At 38.0% G+C, this 18,432-nt stretch overlaps 1 protein-coding gene across 3 annotated transcripts in view; it reads left to right on the top strand.

Moving 5' to 3' along the window:
- The window catches only part of SMAD5 (SMAD family member 5), a 55,304-nt gene extending 40,812 nt beyond the window's left edge, over nucleotides 1-14,492 (top strand). For all 3 annotated transcript variants that reach the window (XM_021701887.1, XM_021701886.1, XM_044916784.1), the window contains 3 exons: nucleotides 3,782-4,003; nucleotides 6,015-6,271; nucleotides 8,066-14,492. In XM_021701887.1, the coding sequence (XP_021557562.1) occupies nucleotides 3,782-4,003; nucleotides 6,015-6,271; nucleotides 8,066-8,209 (623 nt within the window). In that variant the 3' untranslated portion in view covers nucleotides 8,210-14,492. The remainder of the gene's footprint in view (nucleotides 1-3,781; nucleotides 4,004-6,014; nucleotides 6,272-8,065) is intronic.
- Nucleotides 14,493-18,432: the final 3,940 nt, after the last annotated feature.

Consider the following 18,432-nt stretch of genomic DNA (forward strand, 5'->3'; position numbering starts at 1 on the left):
CCTTTCCATGAACATGGGCTCTCTCTGCATTTATTTAGTTCCTTTTTGACGTCTCTCTTTAGGGCTTTATAGTTTCTTCATTTTGATTTTTGATTTTTACCTTTTTCTTCTTTTGAATGCTAATATAAGTGGTCATGAATTTTTAATTTCAAATTTCACATGGTCATTGCTGGTATATAGCAAAGTGATTGACTTTGTATATTAACCTTGCATCTTGCAACCTTGCTGTAATAGCTTAATTAGTTCCAGGAGGTTTTTTTGTCATTTTTTTCAGGTTTTTTATGTAGACAGCCATGTCATTTGTGAACAAAGACGATCGTATTTCTTCCTTTCCAATTTGTATACCTTCTATTACTTTCTCTTAACTGTATTAGCTAGGACTTCTAGTACAGTGTTGGAAAAGGAATGGTGAGAACATACTTAACTTGTTACTGATCTTGGCAGGAAATCTTCTAGTTCCTCACCATTAAATATGAAGTTAGGTATAAGTTTCCTGTAAATGTTCTTTATCAAATTGTAGGAGTTACCCTCTATTCCTAGCTTGCTGAGAGTCTCACTTGGTTTTTTAGTTCATATTTTTGCTTAGAATAATTTTACAAATCCTGGTGTAGTTAAGTCTTTCAGGTTGCTGATACAGAGGCTTGTTTTACAAATTTAAACCTTGATTAGGTTGTGCTAGAAAAACAATTTAAAATGTTAAAACACACCTGTTGAAAAACTTTGGGACACAGCAAAAACAGTTCTAAGAGGGAAGTTTATAGTGGTGCAGGCCTACTTCAAGAAACAAGAAAAAACTGAAATAAACAATCTAACCTTATACCTAAAGGATCTAGTAAAAGAAGAATAAACACAGCTCAGCGTTAGTAGAAGGAAGGAAATAATAAAGATCAGAGTGAAAATAAATGAAATAGAGACTTAAAAAGCAATAGAAAAGATCATTGAAACCAAGAGTTGGTTCTTTGAAAAAGATAAGCGAAATTGACAAACGCTTGGACTCATCAAGAAAAAAACAGAAAAGGCCCAAATAAATAAAATCAGGAACAAGAGAGAAGTAACAGCTGAAACCATAGAAATAAAAAGGAATATAAGAGACTACTATGAAAAATGGTATGCCAGCAAATTGGACAATGCTTCCAAAACTAAATCGGGAGGAAGTAGAAAATCTGAACAAACTGATTACTAGTAATGAAATTGAATCAGTAATCAAAAAACTGCCCCAACAAACAAAGGCTCAAGGCCAGATGGCTTCAGAGGTGAATTCTATCAAACATTTAAAGAAGAGGTAATACCTATTTTTCTCAAACTATTCCAAAAATAGAAGAGGAAGGAAAGCTTCCAGATTAATTCTACAAGGCCAGCCTTTCCCTTACACCAAAACCAGATCGAGACACCACAAAGAAGAAAACTATGGGCCAATATCCCTGATGAACTTAGATGCACAAATCCTAAACAAAATATTAACAAACCAAATTGAACAGTAAGTTAAAAGGATCATTCACCACAATCAAGTGAGATTTATTCCACGGGCGCAAGGGTGGTTTAGTATCTAAACCAACCAGTGTGATATATTACATTAGTAACATGAAAGATAAAAACGGTAATAATTATCTCAGTAGATGCAGAAGCATTTGACAGAAATCATTATCTGTTTATGATAAAAACTCTCAACAAAGTGGATTTAGAGGAAACATACCTCAATATAGTAAAGACGATATATATGACAAACCCACAACATCATACTCAATGGTGAAAAGCTGAAAGTTTTTCTTTAAAGATCAGGAACAAGGTAAGGATGGCCATTCTTGCCACTTACTTGTATTCAACATAGTACTGAAATCCTAACTGCAGCAATCAGACAAGAAAAAGAAATAAAAGGCACCCATATTGGAGAGGAAGAAGTAAAACTGTCATTATTTGCAGATTACGTGGTGTGTGTATGTGTGTGTGTGTGTGTGTGTAATCCTGAAGACCACCAAAAAAACTACCAGAACTAAGAAAGGAAATCAGTAAAGTTGTAGGATCAACTTTAGATCAATTGAACAAGATAAAGTGCCCAGAAATAAGCTCACACTTAATATGGTCAGTTAATCTGCGACACAGGAGGCAAGAATATACAATGGGGAAAAGACAGTCTCTTCAGTAAATGGTGTTGGGGAAACTGGGCAGCTGCATGTGAACAAATGAAACTGGACCACTTTCTTACACCACACACCAAAAAAACTCAGACGACCTAATTGTGAGACCTGAAACCATAAAACTTCTTGAAAAACATAGGGCAGTGATCACTTGGACATCAGCCTTAGCAACATATTTATGGGATATGTCTCCTCAGGCAAGGAAAACAAAGACAAAAGTTAACAATTAGGACTACAAAATAAAAAGCTTTGTAACAGTTAAGGAAACCTTCAACAAAAGGAAAAAGCAGTCTGCTGGATGTAAGAAGATATTTATAACTGAGGTATCTGATAAGGGGTCATATCCAAAATAAATAAAAGAACTTACACAACTCAACACCAAGAAAAAACCCCAAACTAAACAAACAATTGGGTTAGAAAAATGGGCGGAGAATCTGAATAGGCCTTTTTCTGAAGAAGACCTACAGATAGTCAACTGACATATGAAAAGATGTTCAGTGTCACTAATCATCAGGGAAATGCAAATCAAATCACAGTGAGATGCCACCTCACACCAGTCTGAACGGCTAGTATCAGAAGGACAAATAAGTGTTGACAAGGATGTGGAGAAAAGAGAATCCTTGTGCACTGTTTGTGGTAGTATATGTTGGTGCAGCCACTGTGGAAAACAGTATGCAGATTTCCAAGAAAATTAAAAATAGAAAATACCATATTATCCAGTAATTCCACTACTGGATAGTTACCCAGAGAAAGTGAAAACACTAATTTTTTTTTTTTTTCTCAAACACTTAATTTGAAAAGATATGTGCACCCCTGTGTTTGTTGTAGCATTATTTACAATAGCCAAGATATGGGAGTAAGCTAAGTATCCATCAATAGATATAAGTGAATAAAGGAGATATATACACAATGGAATATTACTCAACTCTAAAAATGAATGAGATCTTGCCATTTTGCAACAAGATGGATGGACCTAGAGGGTATTATGCTAAATGAAGTAAGTCAGACAAAGAAAGACAAAATACCATATGATTTCACACATCTGTGGAATCTAAAAAACCAAGCAAATGAACAAATAAAAAACCAGAAACAGACTCATAAATACAGAGAACAAACTGGTGGTTGCTGGAGGGGGTGGTGTACAAAACAGGAGAAGAGGATTAAAAGATTCAAAATTCCAGTTACACATAAAATAAGTTTTGGAGATGAAAAGTACAGCATAGAGAATAATAATATTGTATAGTGTTGTTTGGTGACAGATGGCAACTACGTTTATCGTGGTGAGCACTGAGTAATATACAGGATTATCTAGTCGCTGTGTTGTACACCTGAAACCATTATGGTATTGTGTGTTAACTCTACTTCAATAAGAAAAAATTTAAAAGAAAAATAAAAAATAAATGTGATACTGCCTATCCTTATATTTGTATTTGGATAAGTTTTAAAATCATCATATTCAAAGACATTACTGTTTGTTTTTTTTTTTGTAAAGTAACAGACTCAAAGCCAGGGAGGACAGTGATACTTAAGTGAAATATCTGAAAATATTTTTCGTAGAGTGCTTGTGTTGGCTTAAAGGAAACATAAAGAATCTGGGGTTTCTAATTCACTCATTAATCGTTTTTTTCTGTCTGGTTTGTTTACAGACGTTCAGCCCGTTGCCTATGAAGAGCCGAAACATTGGTGTTCAATTGTCTACTATGAATTAAACAATCGTGTTGGGGAGGCTTTCCATGCATCTTCTACTAGCGTGTTAGTAGATGGATTTACAGACCCTTCGAATAACAAAAGTAGATTCTGCTTGGGGTTGTTGTCAAATGTTAATCGTAATTCAACAATTGAAAACACTAGGCGACATATCGGAAAAGGTAATTTTGTCATTTCCCTGTGTTCAGTTGAAATCAGTCATTTGTTGTGCTCGCTGTGTACCGTGAGTCGTGCAAGGCGCTGGAGTATACTGCGAGCCTGAGGCGTGGGCTCTGCCCTCAAGTTGCAGATGCTAGAGAATGTAATAAGTCAAGACCTAATCAGGCCTCTTTTCCTTATCCTGCTTAGTTTTTCGTCATAGTACTTAGGATCTGAAATCATACTATTTCTGTATTTATTTTTTGAGTGTCTTCTTGACTGGAATATAAGCTTTACAGAAATTTGCTTTGTTCACGGCATTATTTTCAGCTAGAACAGTGCCTGGCTCATAGTAAGTACATGGCAAATATTTCTGGAATATATGAATGCTGGTGAAGGATTAGAATTTTTTAATTATGGTATTTTGAGTTGAGGTGCCTTGTAAGAATTTCTATTACGTTGGAGGAGCTGGGTTACAGATAAGTCCAGCTTGAATGATAACAAGTCTCCAGTGGCTTCACCACCACCCCTCCTGCCTTTTAAATTCAGGTATAACTAGGTTTTATTTATATTTCATCCCACAAAGACAGTTGCCACAACAAACAAGGAACTTTTCCCACCTCAGTGAAATGTCCGAGTCTCAAGCATCAGATGGTCAGGAAGGAAACCTATCCCAGGTAGCGTGTATTGCCTGTCTTGTAAGTTGAGTTTTTACCACTAGCTCTGTTTTGCTTCTTGGACTTGAGGAAAGTCTTAGTCCAAGTTAGAACCAAAGGTACACTTATACCTTTTACCTACGCAAAAGGTAAACTATACTTGTACCTACAAAAGGTACAATTGTAATTGTAATGTGATTTCTTATAGAAGAGATTCAGCAAAATACTATGGCCAAAATTAAGTTGAAAAGAAAGCTTCCATTCTTTTTTGACTGTTGCCAACGTGGCATTGATTTTGTAGGTGAAATGCCTCACTGCTGTGTATTGGTTTTCCCATTACAGTAGGATGATTTAAGAGAAATCTACCTGGTGAATTCTTAAATTCTAGACTCTGTTTTCCCATTTTTCTTAGTATCCAGTTCTAGGATCCCTTCCTCCATGGGTCATTTTATTTGCTCAGAAACAAAACATAGTTTTTCGTATCATAGCCTAATACAAGTCTTTGACTCACATGTGTATGAGGTATGAGTGTACAAGGATGGTCTTTTTAGCATTGTTTGTGGTGGTGAAAAGTTGGAAACAACTTCAGCTTTAGCTATATAATTTGAAGTTTTAATATTGAAAGTATATTCACATTATTTACATATATATTTTTAAAATACCAAAACCATTCTTTTCAAGGGAAGTAAAATAAATCTGCCATTTAAAGTCTCTTCCTGTGACCTGAAATTACATATGTGACTTAGGGTCTTTTTTTTTTTTTTTTTAAAGATTTTATTTATTTACTTGAGAGAGAGAGCACACGAGACGGGGGAGGGTCAGGGAGAAGCAGACTCCCTGCCGAGCAGGGAGCCCGATGCGGAACTCGATCCCGGGACTCCAGGATCATGACCTGAGCCGAAGGCAGTCGCTTAACCAACTGAGCCACCGAGGCACCCTACTTAGGGTCTTTTTTAATGCTCCTGTACTCTCCATTAGTAAAAAAGAATGCAGAGCATTTTGCCTATTGACTCTTTGTGATAGTTAAATTAACTTAGCACCAAGTGTTCCTTTGAAAGGACTCATCCTAGGTGTTTTTTTTTCTTTTTGCCTTCGCTTTCTCTCATAGAGATAAATGATTGTTGGCAAAGAGAAAAGAACCTAAGAACTGACAAACTTAAGCTGCCAACCTGAGGCTTACATTTTAGTTATTTAAGGACCTTTGTAGACCTCTTGATTATCTTTGGCGGTGTAAGGCCCTCTAGTGGTAGCTTCTGTCTACAGACTGTTGGTCGTTTGCTGTAGGTTAGCGGGTATTCTTGATTGCACTCTAGACAACCGCTTTGGTTTCGTTATACTGCGGTATTAAGGTGAGTCTTGTAATGCTCGTCTTTTTAAGGTGTTCACCTGTACTATGTTGGTGGAGAAGTGTATGCAGAGTGCCTCAGTGACAGCAGCATATTTGTTCAGAGTAGGAACTGCAACTTTCATCATGGCTTTCATCCTACCACTGTCTGTAAGATTCCCAGCAGTTGCAGCCTCAAAATTTTTAACAACCAAGAGTTTGCTCAGCTTCTGGCTCAATCTGTCAACCATGGATTTGAGGCAGTGTATGAGCTCACCAAAATGTGTACCATTCGAATGAGTTTTGTCAAGGTGAGTGGGTTGTAACCTGTAGCTTAATTTGAGTCACTGTAAATATGTATATTTTATTTCTCTAGGTTATGATTTTAAAATATCTTTGTGACATGAAAGTCAGTATTTACTTTTGACCTGACTTAATAGGTTTTTAAAGGATATTCTTGAGTTTTAAAGCTTTAAAACCACATGGTAGGTCTAAGTTTTAATTTTATAATCCAGACATAAAATGCATGATACTGATTTTGATATTGAATAGGGGCTGAGTTTATAAAGAGCTTCGGTTAAAGACTGAATTGCTAGAAAGCATTTAATATTAAAATTGCTTTTGAAGTTCCTTAGCTTCAGCAGTTTCAATTATTATTAGATCCCACTGGAGTGACTTAAAAAATTCTTTAGAAGACTAAAGTTAGCTTCCTTGCATTTAACCTCTGTTATTAAGGATTTGCAAAGTTGAAAGAACTTTTCAAATTTATCCCTTGCTCTTGGCCTGATTTTACTGGCCTTCCGAAGATGATGGTTTGTGAGTAAAATTAGGAAAGAATTTTAGTGACACATATAAGCATCCTGTACTCTATCCACTTGGTCCTTAAGGTTTTAACCGAAGAAGAACAACTGTGAAATGCTCTGAGTGGGCTTTTTCTTTTTGACATTCAGACCCACAGTCCAGTGTTGCCTTGCTGCTTTGCTGTCGGTCTTTTCTATGCATCAGTTTATCAGTAGCCCCAAAGGCATTCCCCCTCCATAGAAACCTAACTTTTTTTAAAAAGATTTTATTTATTTATTTGATTGAAAGAGAGAGTGTGTGTGTGGGGAGGAAGCAGAGGGAGAGTGAGAAGCAGACTCCCCGCTGAGCAGGGAGCCTGACTATGCGGGGATGGGGATGCAGGGCAGGGATGCGGGGCTCAATCCCAGGACTCTTATCAACTGTGCCATCCAGGTGCCCCAGAAACATAACTTTTATATGTTTAATCTCTACTCCCCCATCTCCTCCCTCCCAAGCCTAATTTTCCTGGGCCAGCACTATCGTAAGCTGTAAAGCAGAGAGCTTGGTGAGTCCAGGCAAATAAAAGTGAAAAAAAATTTTAATCTTTATCTAGAATTTTAGGCTAAAGTGTTCCAGTTTGATTCGTCCCAGCTACTTTAATTACAGTTGTATGCATTGATCAGATCTACAGTGGCTTACCTCAGTTAAAAAAAAAAAAAAACCCAAACCTGAAAACCAAAACTTTTTCTATAACAAACAAACATAATCTGATATGAACTTACATGAGGCTGTTTGTGGGTTTTATTTACCCCATTAAGTGAGAATGTATCTCACTGCAGAAATGATAGTGTTTTAATTATGAGCTGTTGTACTGTATTAACTTTCTAAACTTCAAAAAGAAAAAGAATTCTGAAACATATCTTGCCCCAAGGCTTTCTATTAAGGGAATCCTATCTCTTTCAACACTGCAACTCTCTTGCTTTTATTTTTTAAAGATTTTATTTATTTTTTTTGAGACAGAATGAGAGAGAGTGAGCAAGTGGGGGAGGGAGGAGCAGAGGGAGAAGCAGACTCTCCACTGAGCAGGGAGCCCGATGCGGGGCTCGATCCCAGGACCCTGGGATCATGACCTGAGCCGAAGGCAGGCGCTTAACGACTGAGCCACCCAGGCGCCCAACTCTGTTGCTTTTAATTCAATGGTGAATCCTAAGATTGGTTTTGTGGCCTCCACTGTTAAAGTATCTCTTTGTTAGTTTGTTAAAATTGTCTTAGGCTGGTTGACAGTTTAAAGAGGTATTTGCTATGATATCTTTTCATTTTCTTAGGGCTGGGGAGCAGAATATCACCGGCAGGATGTTACCAGCACCCCCTGTTGGATTGAGATTCATCTTCATGGGCCTCTTCAGTGGCTGGATAAAGTCCTGACTCAGATGGGCTCCCCTCTGAACCCCATATCTTCCGTCTCATAGTGCAGAAGTAGTCTTTTCAATTATATTACTAGTGGACTTGTTTTAATTTTAGGGAAACTTTCAGTACAGATACTGTGAGCTTACATGGAAAACAGATATTACAGCTTATTTTTTTTCTACATAATTGTGACCAATACATTTGTATTTTGTGATGAATCTACATTTGTTTGTTATTCATGTTCATGTGATTAACTCTCAAAAGTGTTGTGAGAAATGCAAAGTAAGTGTTGTACCCCAGTTCACAAGTTTGGCATTGATCTTAAACTGGGACATAATTTTGCCTTCTTGTCCCAACCAACTTGTTATTCAGTTTTTTTGAAAAAGTAATACATCACTGATGACAGATTATAACAGTGTAAGAAGGTGTGCCGTGAAAAGTCTTCCCTTCTCTTAACCCTACAGAAGATCTACTTTTACCAGTTTCTTTGTCCTACCAATGTGAAGAAAGTGTAATTCATTGTTTTGTAAAAGCATATGGTAGGGGCTGAAAAGAAACTATAAGAAAAACCACCCTTTTATTTGAAGGAACACTATGCACTGCTCTAACAAGTAGTGTTCAGTAAAAGCAAAGTGATAGTTTTCTAGGTGATGTCATAAAATTTACATTTAATACAGCTAAATGTTTGTCAGTCTGTTGTGACTTCACTCAGTATATCTTTTGTAAAACATTTCCTTTTTTAAAAAAAAAATTTATTGTAAACAACAGATCTCCAGTATATGTCGTTTACTCAGAATCTGTCATAAGTACTACTTTATAGTTAGTGACAGTGCATGCACGGCCTTGTTCAGCTTTGCTGCTTTTGGCCAATGTTGCAAGAACTCTAATTTTGACATGCATTAATCTTTCATTTTGCACTTTGATGGGTGGCAGTTTCTAGTGTAATCTTTTGTGAAACACACTCAAGTGACTTGGACTTGGATGCTCATCCTTACTTCCTTGGTACCCTTTTGTATTAACAAACACTGCAGTTTATAGATTACAGTTGTAGGAAGTTATACTTTTTCTAGCTTTTGTTGTATTTTCAACCTAGATTATAGGACTGTTATTCTATAGCTCCAACTTAAGGTGCCTTTTTAAGTCCCTACCGCTTTAAGGGTGTTACTCATGTTGGAAAATCTCATACTTAATCCCGCTGCTCTTACTGGCATCATTTGCCCTGAGCAAGGGACGGACCTGTGTGCTGTAGCCCGAAGAGCCTCTTCAGTCTGGCCCCAAGTTGAGGCTGCTGGGCTGGTACTTGAATGAATAAGTAGTGGTTGTGGAGATAGTTGACTTTAAAATATTCACGTATCACAGACTGCAGACTGTTCTCTCAGTTACCATGCATGCTGGGTTTTTTCCTTTTTTTTTTTGCACCTCTGTGGTTGCTAGTCTCTCAGAACACAGTCTTCAAGAGAGGAAAGACACAAATACTCTGAAATACCCGTTCAGTCAGTCATGCTGGAAGGCTTTGGGTAAAGAACTTTTAACCTCTTTTTCTAGAGAGCAGTCAGATGGACACTTTGTTATGGCATGAGAACAGAGACATTATTTTGAAGAAAAAAAAAATGACCTAATTTACCTATTGGAGAAAGCGATTTTCTGGTGCCTTTTGAAAGTATATGGAGCCATGTCAGTCTTCTATTTAAAATGTTAGTTTGGTTTGACTTTCTACTTTGCCCTTTCTGCTTTTAAGAGAAGAAAAAAAATGCATTTTTTTGAGGAAAGGAGAATGCAGTTGGTTTTGTTCTCTGTGCCATTATTTATTGCTTTTACAAAGTGCAGCCAGTGGGTGGCTTTAGTTCTTTCAGGTGAACGAGCCATATGTGTTTCAGCCTGCAGTTCTTTGCTGGGTAAAAGGATCCTTTCTGACCCTCGCCTGAGTTACACATAAGTTTTACACAACATGCGTTCTTCATCTTCCAGGGTTGTGTCAGCCACAGGAAAGAGAATTATTTGCTTCGTGTTCAAACCTAGCTACTTACATTATTCTTTTACTTACCAGGTTTATGGCACAATCTTTGGAACAAATTTATAGGAAGAAAAACCATCCAGGTTGAATGACAGATACACGTAATCAACTTCAGTGGGCTTGAACTGGTGGAAACTATTGAATTGTTTTATTGATGTTTTCAGTTGAGTTAATTAAAAATTGTTTTTATTCATGTTACAGCCTTTAGAAAGTTGGCAGAGTTTTATGTGATTGGCCTTTTCTGTTTTCCCTAAGGAATTTTATCTCATGAAGGGCAGTATTGAAGCTCTTAACTGTTAAAAGTTTCATGGAAAAGTATAAGCCTGTTGTATTTCCTAAAAGTGATTAACTCCCCATCCCTGGATTTTAAGTGAAAATTGTATTCAGTGTAGCTGCTTCTCTAATTCCCAAGGGTGCCCAAAAACCATGGATGGGAAATAAAAAATTGCCAGTGACCAATGAAAAGAAGACACTTCTGAAAGAAACCTTTTCAGAAAATTACAGTTTAAATTTTTATTTAATCTCTAGAATGGCTTATAGTCAAATTTATGGAAACATCAACACCACTGGAACAATCACGTTTTATAGCTTGTGTAATATATTAACATATGTGAGCTGAAAAGACTAGAGTCTGGAAATAATAAAATGACAACTGGTTTGGTAAATGCAAAAAGAGAAATAGAATCAAAATCTGAGTAATGAATTAATGCAACAGAAAGATGATTGGGAAAAAAATTTAAGAGTTGCATTTGATCAGCATCTCTATAATAAAGTATTATGATCTTTTTGGTATTGCTTGGCTTAAGTTATGGAATGTCAACTAGTAGGCATGTTCTTGATCTACTGAAGCTAACACCTTTTCCTTAGCGATTAAAGAAGACATCAGTCAAAATGTCAAGTCATATACATCAGAATATAAGTCATTTTTCACATTTTATTGTTACGTAAGGAAACTGTGGTAATAGAATTGGCTGGGTTTCTGAGTTGAAATCCACAGTAAGATTACTAGGTAGTTCAGTGAGCTATATATCTCATAATACAGAAAGAGGATATAGCTACTTTATACTTTTCATAACATTTGAGAGTAAGACATCCTTTTAAGATGTAAAATGATCAATAAGTGTTTGGATCTGAAATCTCTTGTCAAGATGAGAACTGGGGCTCACATTATAAAACCCTTAAGGGTACCTGTGGGAAACAGTCCTCCTGTAATAGTATTCTGTTGAAGGAGAAGGTTTATACAAAAAATAAAATCCTTCCAGTAGCAGAGAACCTCCAAAAAGTCTGATAGTACCTGTTTAAGTACTGTCTGTTACAGAGAGCATCTAATACATCAGCTTAGATCCATTTCTTTATACTCTTTGTGGTTGCTTGCTCAGTATTACTTTGGATTGTTATCACTTTCCCACTTAAAATATTTTGGTATCTTTCATACTTATTGAAGAAGGAAGGCTCTTCTGATAATTTTGAATTCAACTTCCGCTGATGACTTCAGTTTTAGATCTGTTAACTTCAGGGGGTCTGAGCCCTTCTTTGTCTTACTAGTTAAATCCTCACTCCCTCTCTCAGATAGGAATATAGATGTGTGTCCTCATTATAGCAAGGAGCTAGATAAGCAAGGATCTTTTAAAGTAGTATATAGCATGGTGGTTTCAGGCATGTTTGGTGATTTTTGTGGGAGGGAGTTTTCCTGAACATTGGTTTATGGGTGGTCTCTTGAGATACTAAGCAGGGCAGCTTCCTGGGGGTAATCTCAGGCTTGAGGCCTGTTTCCTCCAGAGCAGCACCCATTTTCCCAGGTGATACCGGTGGGATTTGGGGGAGATTTTCTCCTCACAGCAGATGCATATATGGGAAGTGACAATTCAAGGCCTTTCTTCTGCATAAACAGTGGTGCCTGCTGGGCTTAGGAGAGGTGACAGTATTTATCCAGCCTTTGTTCTGTTCCATTATTCCTAATAGAAGCTTCTCTTCTAAAATACAACTGTGTTATAACTGAAGTGTTAACCTGAAATTGGATGGTTTACAAAAACCAATGAGAGGGAGTTTAGATAGCAAAAAAATTTTTTTCAAATAAGAGCTTATGATACAATACTTGATGGTAGCAGTTGCTGTAAAACAAGTGATGGGATATTTTGGTGAAAAGATGCAAGCGCAGGATTCTTCTGTCATTCATGGCAGAGTGAAAAAGATCTGTGTGGTTCTTGTCCCAATAATTCAATTCTGAAAATTCTTGGAATCATCATAAACCATTGTCCTTTAAGGATTCATTTGAAGATCGTGTTCTTAAAAAGTTGAGAATTTTGTGTGCGGGTAGGTTCTTTTCCCTCAGTAACTAGTGCCTTGTTGATACAAGCTGGTATTGACTATAATAAAACTACAGTGAGGCCAAACAATTCCACGTTCCTTACTTTTATAAGGAATTTTTTAGAATCGGATTTTCCCTTCTCATGTCATTGGAGATGATGTTGCTTTGATTTATTCATGAAGTATTTTATGTGTAGGGACTCTTGAAGATAATAGTTGGGCAAGTGATTTTCTTCTTAATCTGGTGGGTTAAAATTGCATTTTGAAAATCACTTATTTTAAAATTGGATAGGATTGTAATCAAGAAAACTGGATTGTTTGTATGTACCTGCCTATCTTCTCTTAAAAAGGTTTTGCATATGCAGATGATAAAGACCAAACCAATGGCTGCACTATAGATCTGCTTCTTATTTGTACTTGTTCTGCTTCCGTTTTTGTTGTAGAAAATGAAATTCTAGCAACATGTTTCAATTCTGTTGCCTTTTTGATACTTATAAAAATGTATTAGGTTTTACTATATTGTGCTTTTCAAAGCCATAACTCTTAAGAACTTTGTTTTTGCATATCGTTTGCTAATACTTTATTTTAATAAATCTCGAAACCTGCTTAATGTGTGTGTGTGGGGTTTGTTTTTTTTGTGCGTGTGTGTGTACTCTCTTTTGACTTAGCGTGTTTCACTGAGTGCAGTTATAAAAAGGATGAGATGACCAGTTGCTATGAGCGGCTGTGTTATCTGTGTGTGCATGGGCAATAGAAAATGGATATACCATGCCTTTCCACTCAGCAGATTTGCTCAAAATATCAGTGTTTTTCCATTCTGTTTGTAAGAGAGTTGATGTATTTTTCTTTGTTTGTTGAGTTTAATTTAGTTGTGAAGAAGTATTTAATAGATCTAGTCTGGGGTATTTCTCTTTAAACACTAATTTCCCTTCTCTTGGTCTATCTGTAAATGAGTGGTGTCGACCTGATGATTAGGAGATAGAGTAGCTCTTAGCAGAACCGGCTCTGGGTTCTGCCTGTCTCCACGGGGATCCTGGGTCTCATAGGCTCTCTTAGCTCTGTGCCCTTTGGCAAGTTGCTTAACCCCTCTGTATCTCAGTTTCCAGTCTACTTCATAGTATTTTGGGGAAGATTAAATAAAGTCATACAAATAAAGTACTTAGAACAGTGCCTGGCACACAAGAACTCGTTTTTATTCTTACTATCTCTTGCATTTCTTCTGCTTCTTTGAGAGGAATTATTTCTGATGCTACTTGACTTTAGGAGATCCACCCTTCATTAGTTTTCTTTATTTTCTCCTTAAAAAAAATTTTTTTTTAAGTCACAGGTTAGTTTCATCAGCCCCACCAAGTACATACTTTTACCATTGCTGTGTTGTGTATAGGAGAAATGCAAACTCATTCTCATTAGGAAGGGATGGTGTAAATCTATGTGCTCCCCACTAGAAAAGGAGGAAGACCCAAACTAAACGTTTTAACCCAAAAGAATACATATAAAAGCTCTTGTTATTCTTTTTGGAGACAAGACTTCATCAAAAGAATCCATTTCTGCAAATCAGTTCCTTCTTAACGCCTTTTTATTTTAAGTGTAAGGTATTTAGTAGTGACTTCAGTGGCTGTTGTAGAAGCATATTTTAAAAAAACATTTGTTCTGGCACAAGATTTCAGTCAACAGAGGTGTTGGCTTCTCTCCGATTTAAGATGATTAGTTTTCAGATTGCTGTAGCCCAAACAGGTGATGAGGGGATCAGCCGTGACACCTGCTTCAGTTTTCTCTCAGACAAGAGACTCAGTGGTTACTGCTCCTCCACAGCACAGCAGTTTGATGCAGCTCAGATTTTATACATATTTATAAGAAGGCTTTCGGCAGGTAGGGCAAGCTTTTAAGAAAGTACTTCTTGAGAGCTCTGTAGTATATAGGGTTCGATGAAGGAAGCATTTTTTTAAAAATTCCCTCCATTTAACATGTTAAATATTACTGTGTTTTTGTTGAATTTGTAAGCCTATCGTTAATAAAGACTTGATTTATAAAAAAAGGTTGTCTGTTCTTCTGACTAAATCACTTTGTGAGTCTAGTTTAAAGAAAGGAGGATGAGACTACAGGGAAAGTATAAGGAAGAGTTGTTGGTAGCTTCCTTAGCCATCCTTGTCTTCAAGTATGTGGGCTGGACAGTGGAAGGGGCATTTAGACTCGTATTACCCATATCGTAACAAGTGGATATGTGTAGAATTTCTGTGAGAGGCAGTCCCTGGGGCAGTGTTTTGATGGCCGGGGATGAATTTTGAAAGCATCCTTATACTTTTGTTTTAATCTGTTACCCCCTTCCCTATCCAATAAAAACCTCACGTGTTATTTCATTTTTATTAAATAATAACTTTTATCTGAGCTAAATGCTGAGAATGCTAACAGTACAGAAAAGGATAAATAAAAAAAAACCCAAGCCACAAGCTAACCATTGAACCTTCCCATGTATAGCGTGTGTTCCCTTCTAACCTGGTGGGTAGTCGCTCTACATTAGTCCTTTCCTTTTCTTTGACAAAAATTTTGCTGATTAGTCGGAGTGGAGCTGTAGCTCCTTTTTTGAAAGCACTCAGAGAAATTGGTTCCAAGTGTTTCTTGGATTTTATATACCCAAGAGAACATTGTCCACTCTTCAGTATCTTCTTTTGTTGAATGGCAGACTTTCCAAAGTGTACAACATCAAGCCTAGCTATCCAGATATTTTAATGAGATTGGAAATTAAGGAGAAAGAAAAAGGTTTTCATTCTTCATGGCATTTATCCCCATTTGACATACTGTAGGTTTTATTTCTTTACCCCGTTTACCGACTCTCTCACCTCATAGGAATGTCAGGTCTCCGAGGCCAGACCTGTGTTCCCACTGCTAGAGCAGTTCTTGATAAATTGTAAGCACTCCAGTATTTGTGGAATGAATGAGGTGACAGAAGTCAGATGTGATTTTTTTAACTAGAATTCATACTTTGAATTATGTAATATGGCAGTTCTTAGTTGAATGGTTTATAGCTCAGCACTTTAAATATTAGATCTCTTTATTGCTTGCCTCATCAGAAAAGGGGAGGCTCAACTAAGAAATTAGGAGACCAGTATCTGTTCTTTCTCCTTGAACTTTGAGATCTTTGCCCAGAAGTTATCAGGTTCCTGGATTTGTTAGAGAACCTACAAAATTAACAATCAAGTTGGAGCTTTAGCCTGTTGATGTTTAATATTTTCCTCAGAGAGAGTCAAAAGGCACAGTTTACTTGATGTATTTGACCAGAAAAATAACCAAAGAGTACTTATTTCATAGCTTGCAGGGGTGGTGGGGTTAAGAACCCTGCAGTCAGTTTGACTTTAGCACCCTGGTTTTCGATCTCCTAATAGCATCCCCACTTGTGCATGAGGGACAAGCCTTTAATTGCATTCAGGTAGGGCACCGTAAGTAACACCTTTGAGAGACAGAGCATAGTGACCATGTTTGTACTTCCAAATACAAGATTAATTTTGCTGAAGAGTGTGTGTGGGATTGTTGTGGGTAAAAAAAGCACAGAAGAGTTTGAAGGGCTATCCCTTTGTTAAGATTAATAGTCGACATTCCCTGATTGCTTTCTCTTCACATAAAATTCTTTTAAGTTTTACAAAATTCGCTTCACTTACTTAGTGATAGCAGTGAGGGTGAAGATGATGAATGCAAACACAAACTAGTTACGTACGAATGGTAAGACTGGAAATGAAAAGCAAGGTGCTTTGCTTTTATTGTCTATGTAATAAACTGCTAGAATTTGACCAATGCCCATCCTCCCCTTCCTTAATTATAGAACATCTATGTCCAGCTGCATACCACACTTCCCAGCCTCCCTTTCAGCTAGATAATGGTCATGTGACTAAGGACAGGAGCAGAAACGTGCCATTTGGTGTAATGCTCCGAAGAGGAATGTTTTCCTTGCCCCTTCCCAATGGCTAGAATGCAAATATGGCAGCAGGAACTAGAGTAGCCACTTTAAAATGGACGTGGAAGCCCAGGAATGAGGATGACAAGCTGTGCTGCTCTGGGAAGGTTATGTGAAGAAGAAACTCAGAAGCAGGGAGTATTCTTTGTTATGACAGTTCAGACTCATTCACTTACTCTCACCAGATCTTCCCTGAGTGCTTATCGCAGGTCGAGCTTTATGCTAGACAGTGCAGTAGAGCTAAAGCAGGGGTGTCAGCTGTCCTTGTGGAAGGCAAAGCTGTAACAGTTGAGTGTTTTTGACCCCTGTCTAGTTAGGGTTATCCGATCAGTTTGGAAGGTGGAGAAGAAGCAGAAATGGAGAATGAAGGAGACTTGAAGAAATAGACTCTGCTCCTATTTTCTTGAGTGTTTTTTTTTTTCTGGTATGGAGCAGTATCCAGGTGGTTTGCTCATTCATTCAACTAATATGAGATGTCAGGCATAGGGTAAACTGAATAAAACATAAGTTCTTTCCTTCAAGGATCTTCATTCTGGTTGATGGAGACACAAAACAACAATAAAATATATAGGGTAGTGGGAAGTTTTAAGGAGCAAATGTAGGAAAGGGAGTTTTAAAACATCGAGGGTTGGAGGCGGGGCGGGGAAGATAGTTGAAGTTTTAGATCAAGGATCCAGGGAAGGTCGCATTGAGAAGGAAATCTTTGATCCAAGTTCAGGAAGAGGTGAGGAAGTCAATGCGTGAAGCAGTGATTTAACTGATTCTTAGTCAAGACAATCCAGAAAGCATGAATGATGTTACAAAGATCTCTGCTTCCCTGCAGGAAAAAGAGTGATTCAAGCAGAAATAGCTAAGTGTACAAACTTAAATTGCATGTTCTTTAGTCTCTGCAGGAGACGCGATAATAACTGAGGTGTTACATAGATGGAGACAGGAAATGTCACCTGCTAACAACTTTGTGGATTACCACCTCCAGGAAAGTGGCCACTTGAAGGGCCAATCAATAAGGAGAGTTCAACTCAGTGTTTTATCTGATACTAGTTTAGTTTAAGGCGGAAAATCAAAGGCAAAGCGTTCAGATGAAGAACCCGCAGGCAATTCACCTTAAACCTCTAACTCTGTCTTTCCACTATATTTCATTCAACCAAGACTCAATGTCTCTTTTGTGTTTAACACTTAGCTAGGCATCGGGAAAGCAGCAGTGACCAGGGCAGATGTTGTCCCTGACCTCCTACGACTTACATGGTAGTAGGGAGAGGGGCATTAGGCTCCGAATTGCACAGTTCTTTAATAGCTATGATAAGGGAGCTGATTGGGGGCTATGAACGAAGAGAACCGGTCTCTGAGGACTCAGCCAAGTCCTTTTGAGGAGGAGATCTGTCAGTTACACCTGAAGGATGAGAAGGCACTAGCAAGACGAGGGACGGGAGACAAGTAGCTCAGGCAGGAGACCTTAGGGCTTGAAAGGCCCCTGTGACTAGAGCCTGGAGTACAAAGGAATGTGAGGAGATGAGGCTGGAGCGGTTGGTGGGGCCGCATAGTGCTAGGTCTTGAAGGCCAAGGTTAGGGCTTTGTTTTAGATCCTGAGGGCAAGGAGAAGCCGTTGGGAGTATAAGCTGGAGTTGGAGGCAGGTACCGGGCTCAGATGTTGCTTTGGAGAGAGGCAAACGTGAATGTTGGGCTTTGAATTCAGGTGGCCGTGGTGGAGATGGAGAGGAGTAGATGGAGTGGATCGGTATCTGGAAGGTGATGGATTATATGGGGGAGGACGAAGGGTTGGGGGTAAAGGGTGACCACCGCGGCTTTCACTTTGGGCCGCCAGATGCTGGTGCAATTTACTGAGCTGGAGGAGACTGAAGGAAGATGTGCTGTTTATTGAAAGGTGATGATCCTCAGACAGGTAGAGTCTGAGGTTCCCCAGGAGCTGTCCAAACGGAGCTACGGAGCGGGCCCAGGGATAAGGTCTGGAGCGAGTCATTTGAAACGCCCCTGAAACCATGGGAGTGGATGAGCTAGTT

This window comes from Neomonachus schauinslandi, chromosome 7 (genome assembly GCF_002201575.2).
Source record: "Neomonachus schauinslandi chromosome 7, ASM220157v2, whole genome shotgun sequence".
Lineage (NCBI taxonomy): Eukaryota > Metazoa > Chordata > Mammalia > Carnivora > Phocidae > Neomonachus > Neomonachus schauinslandi.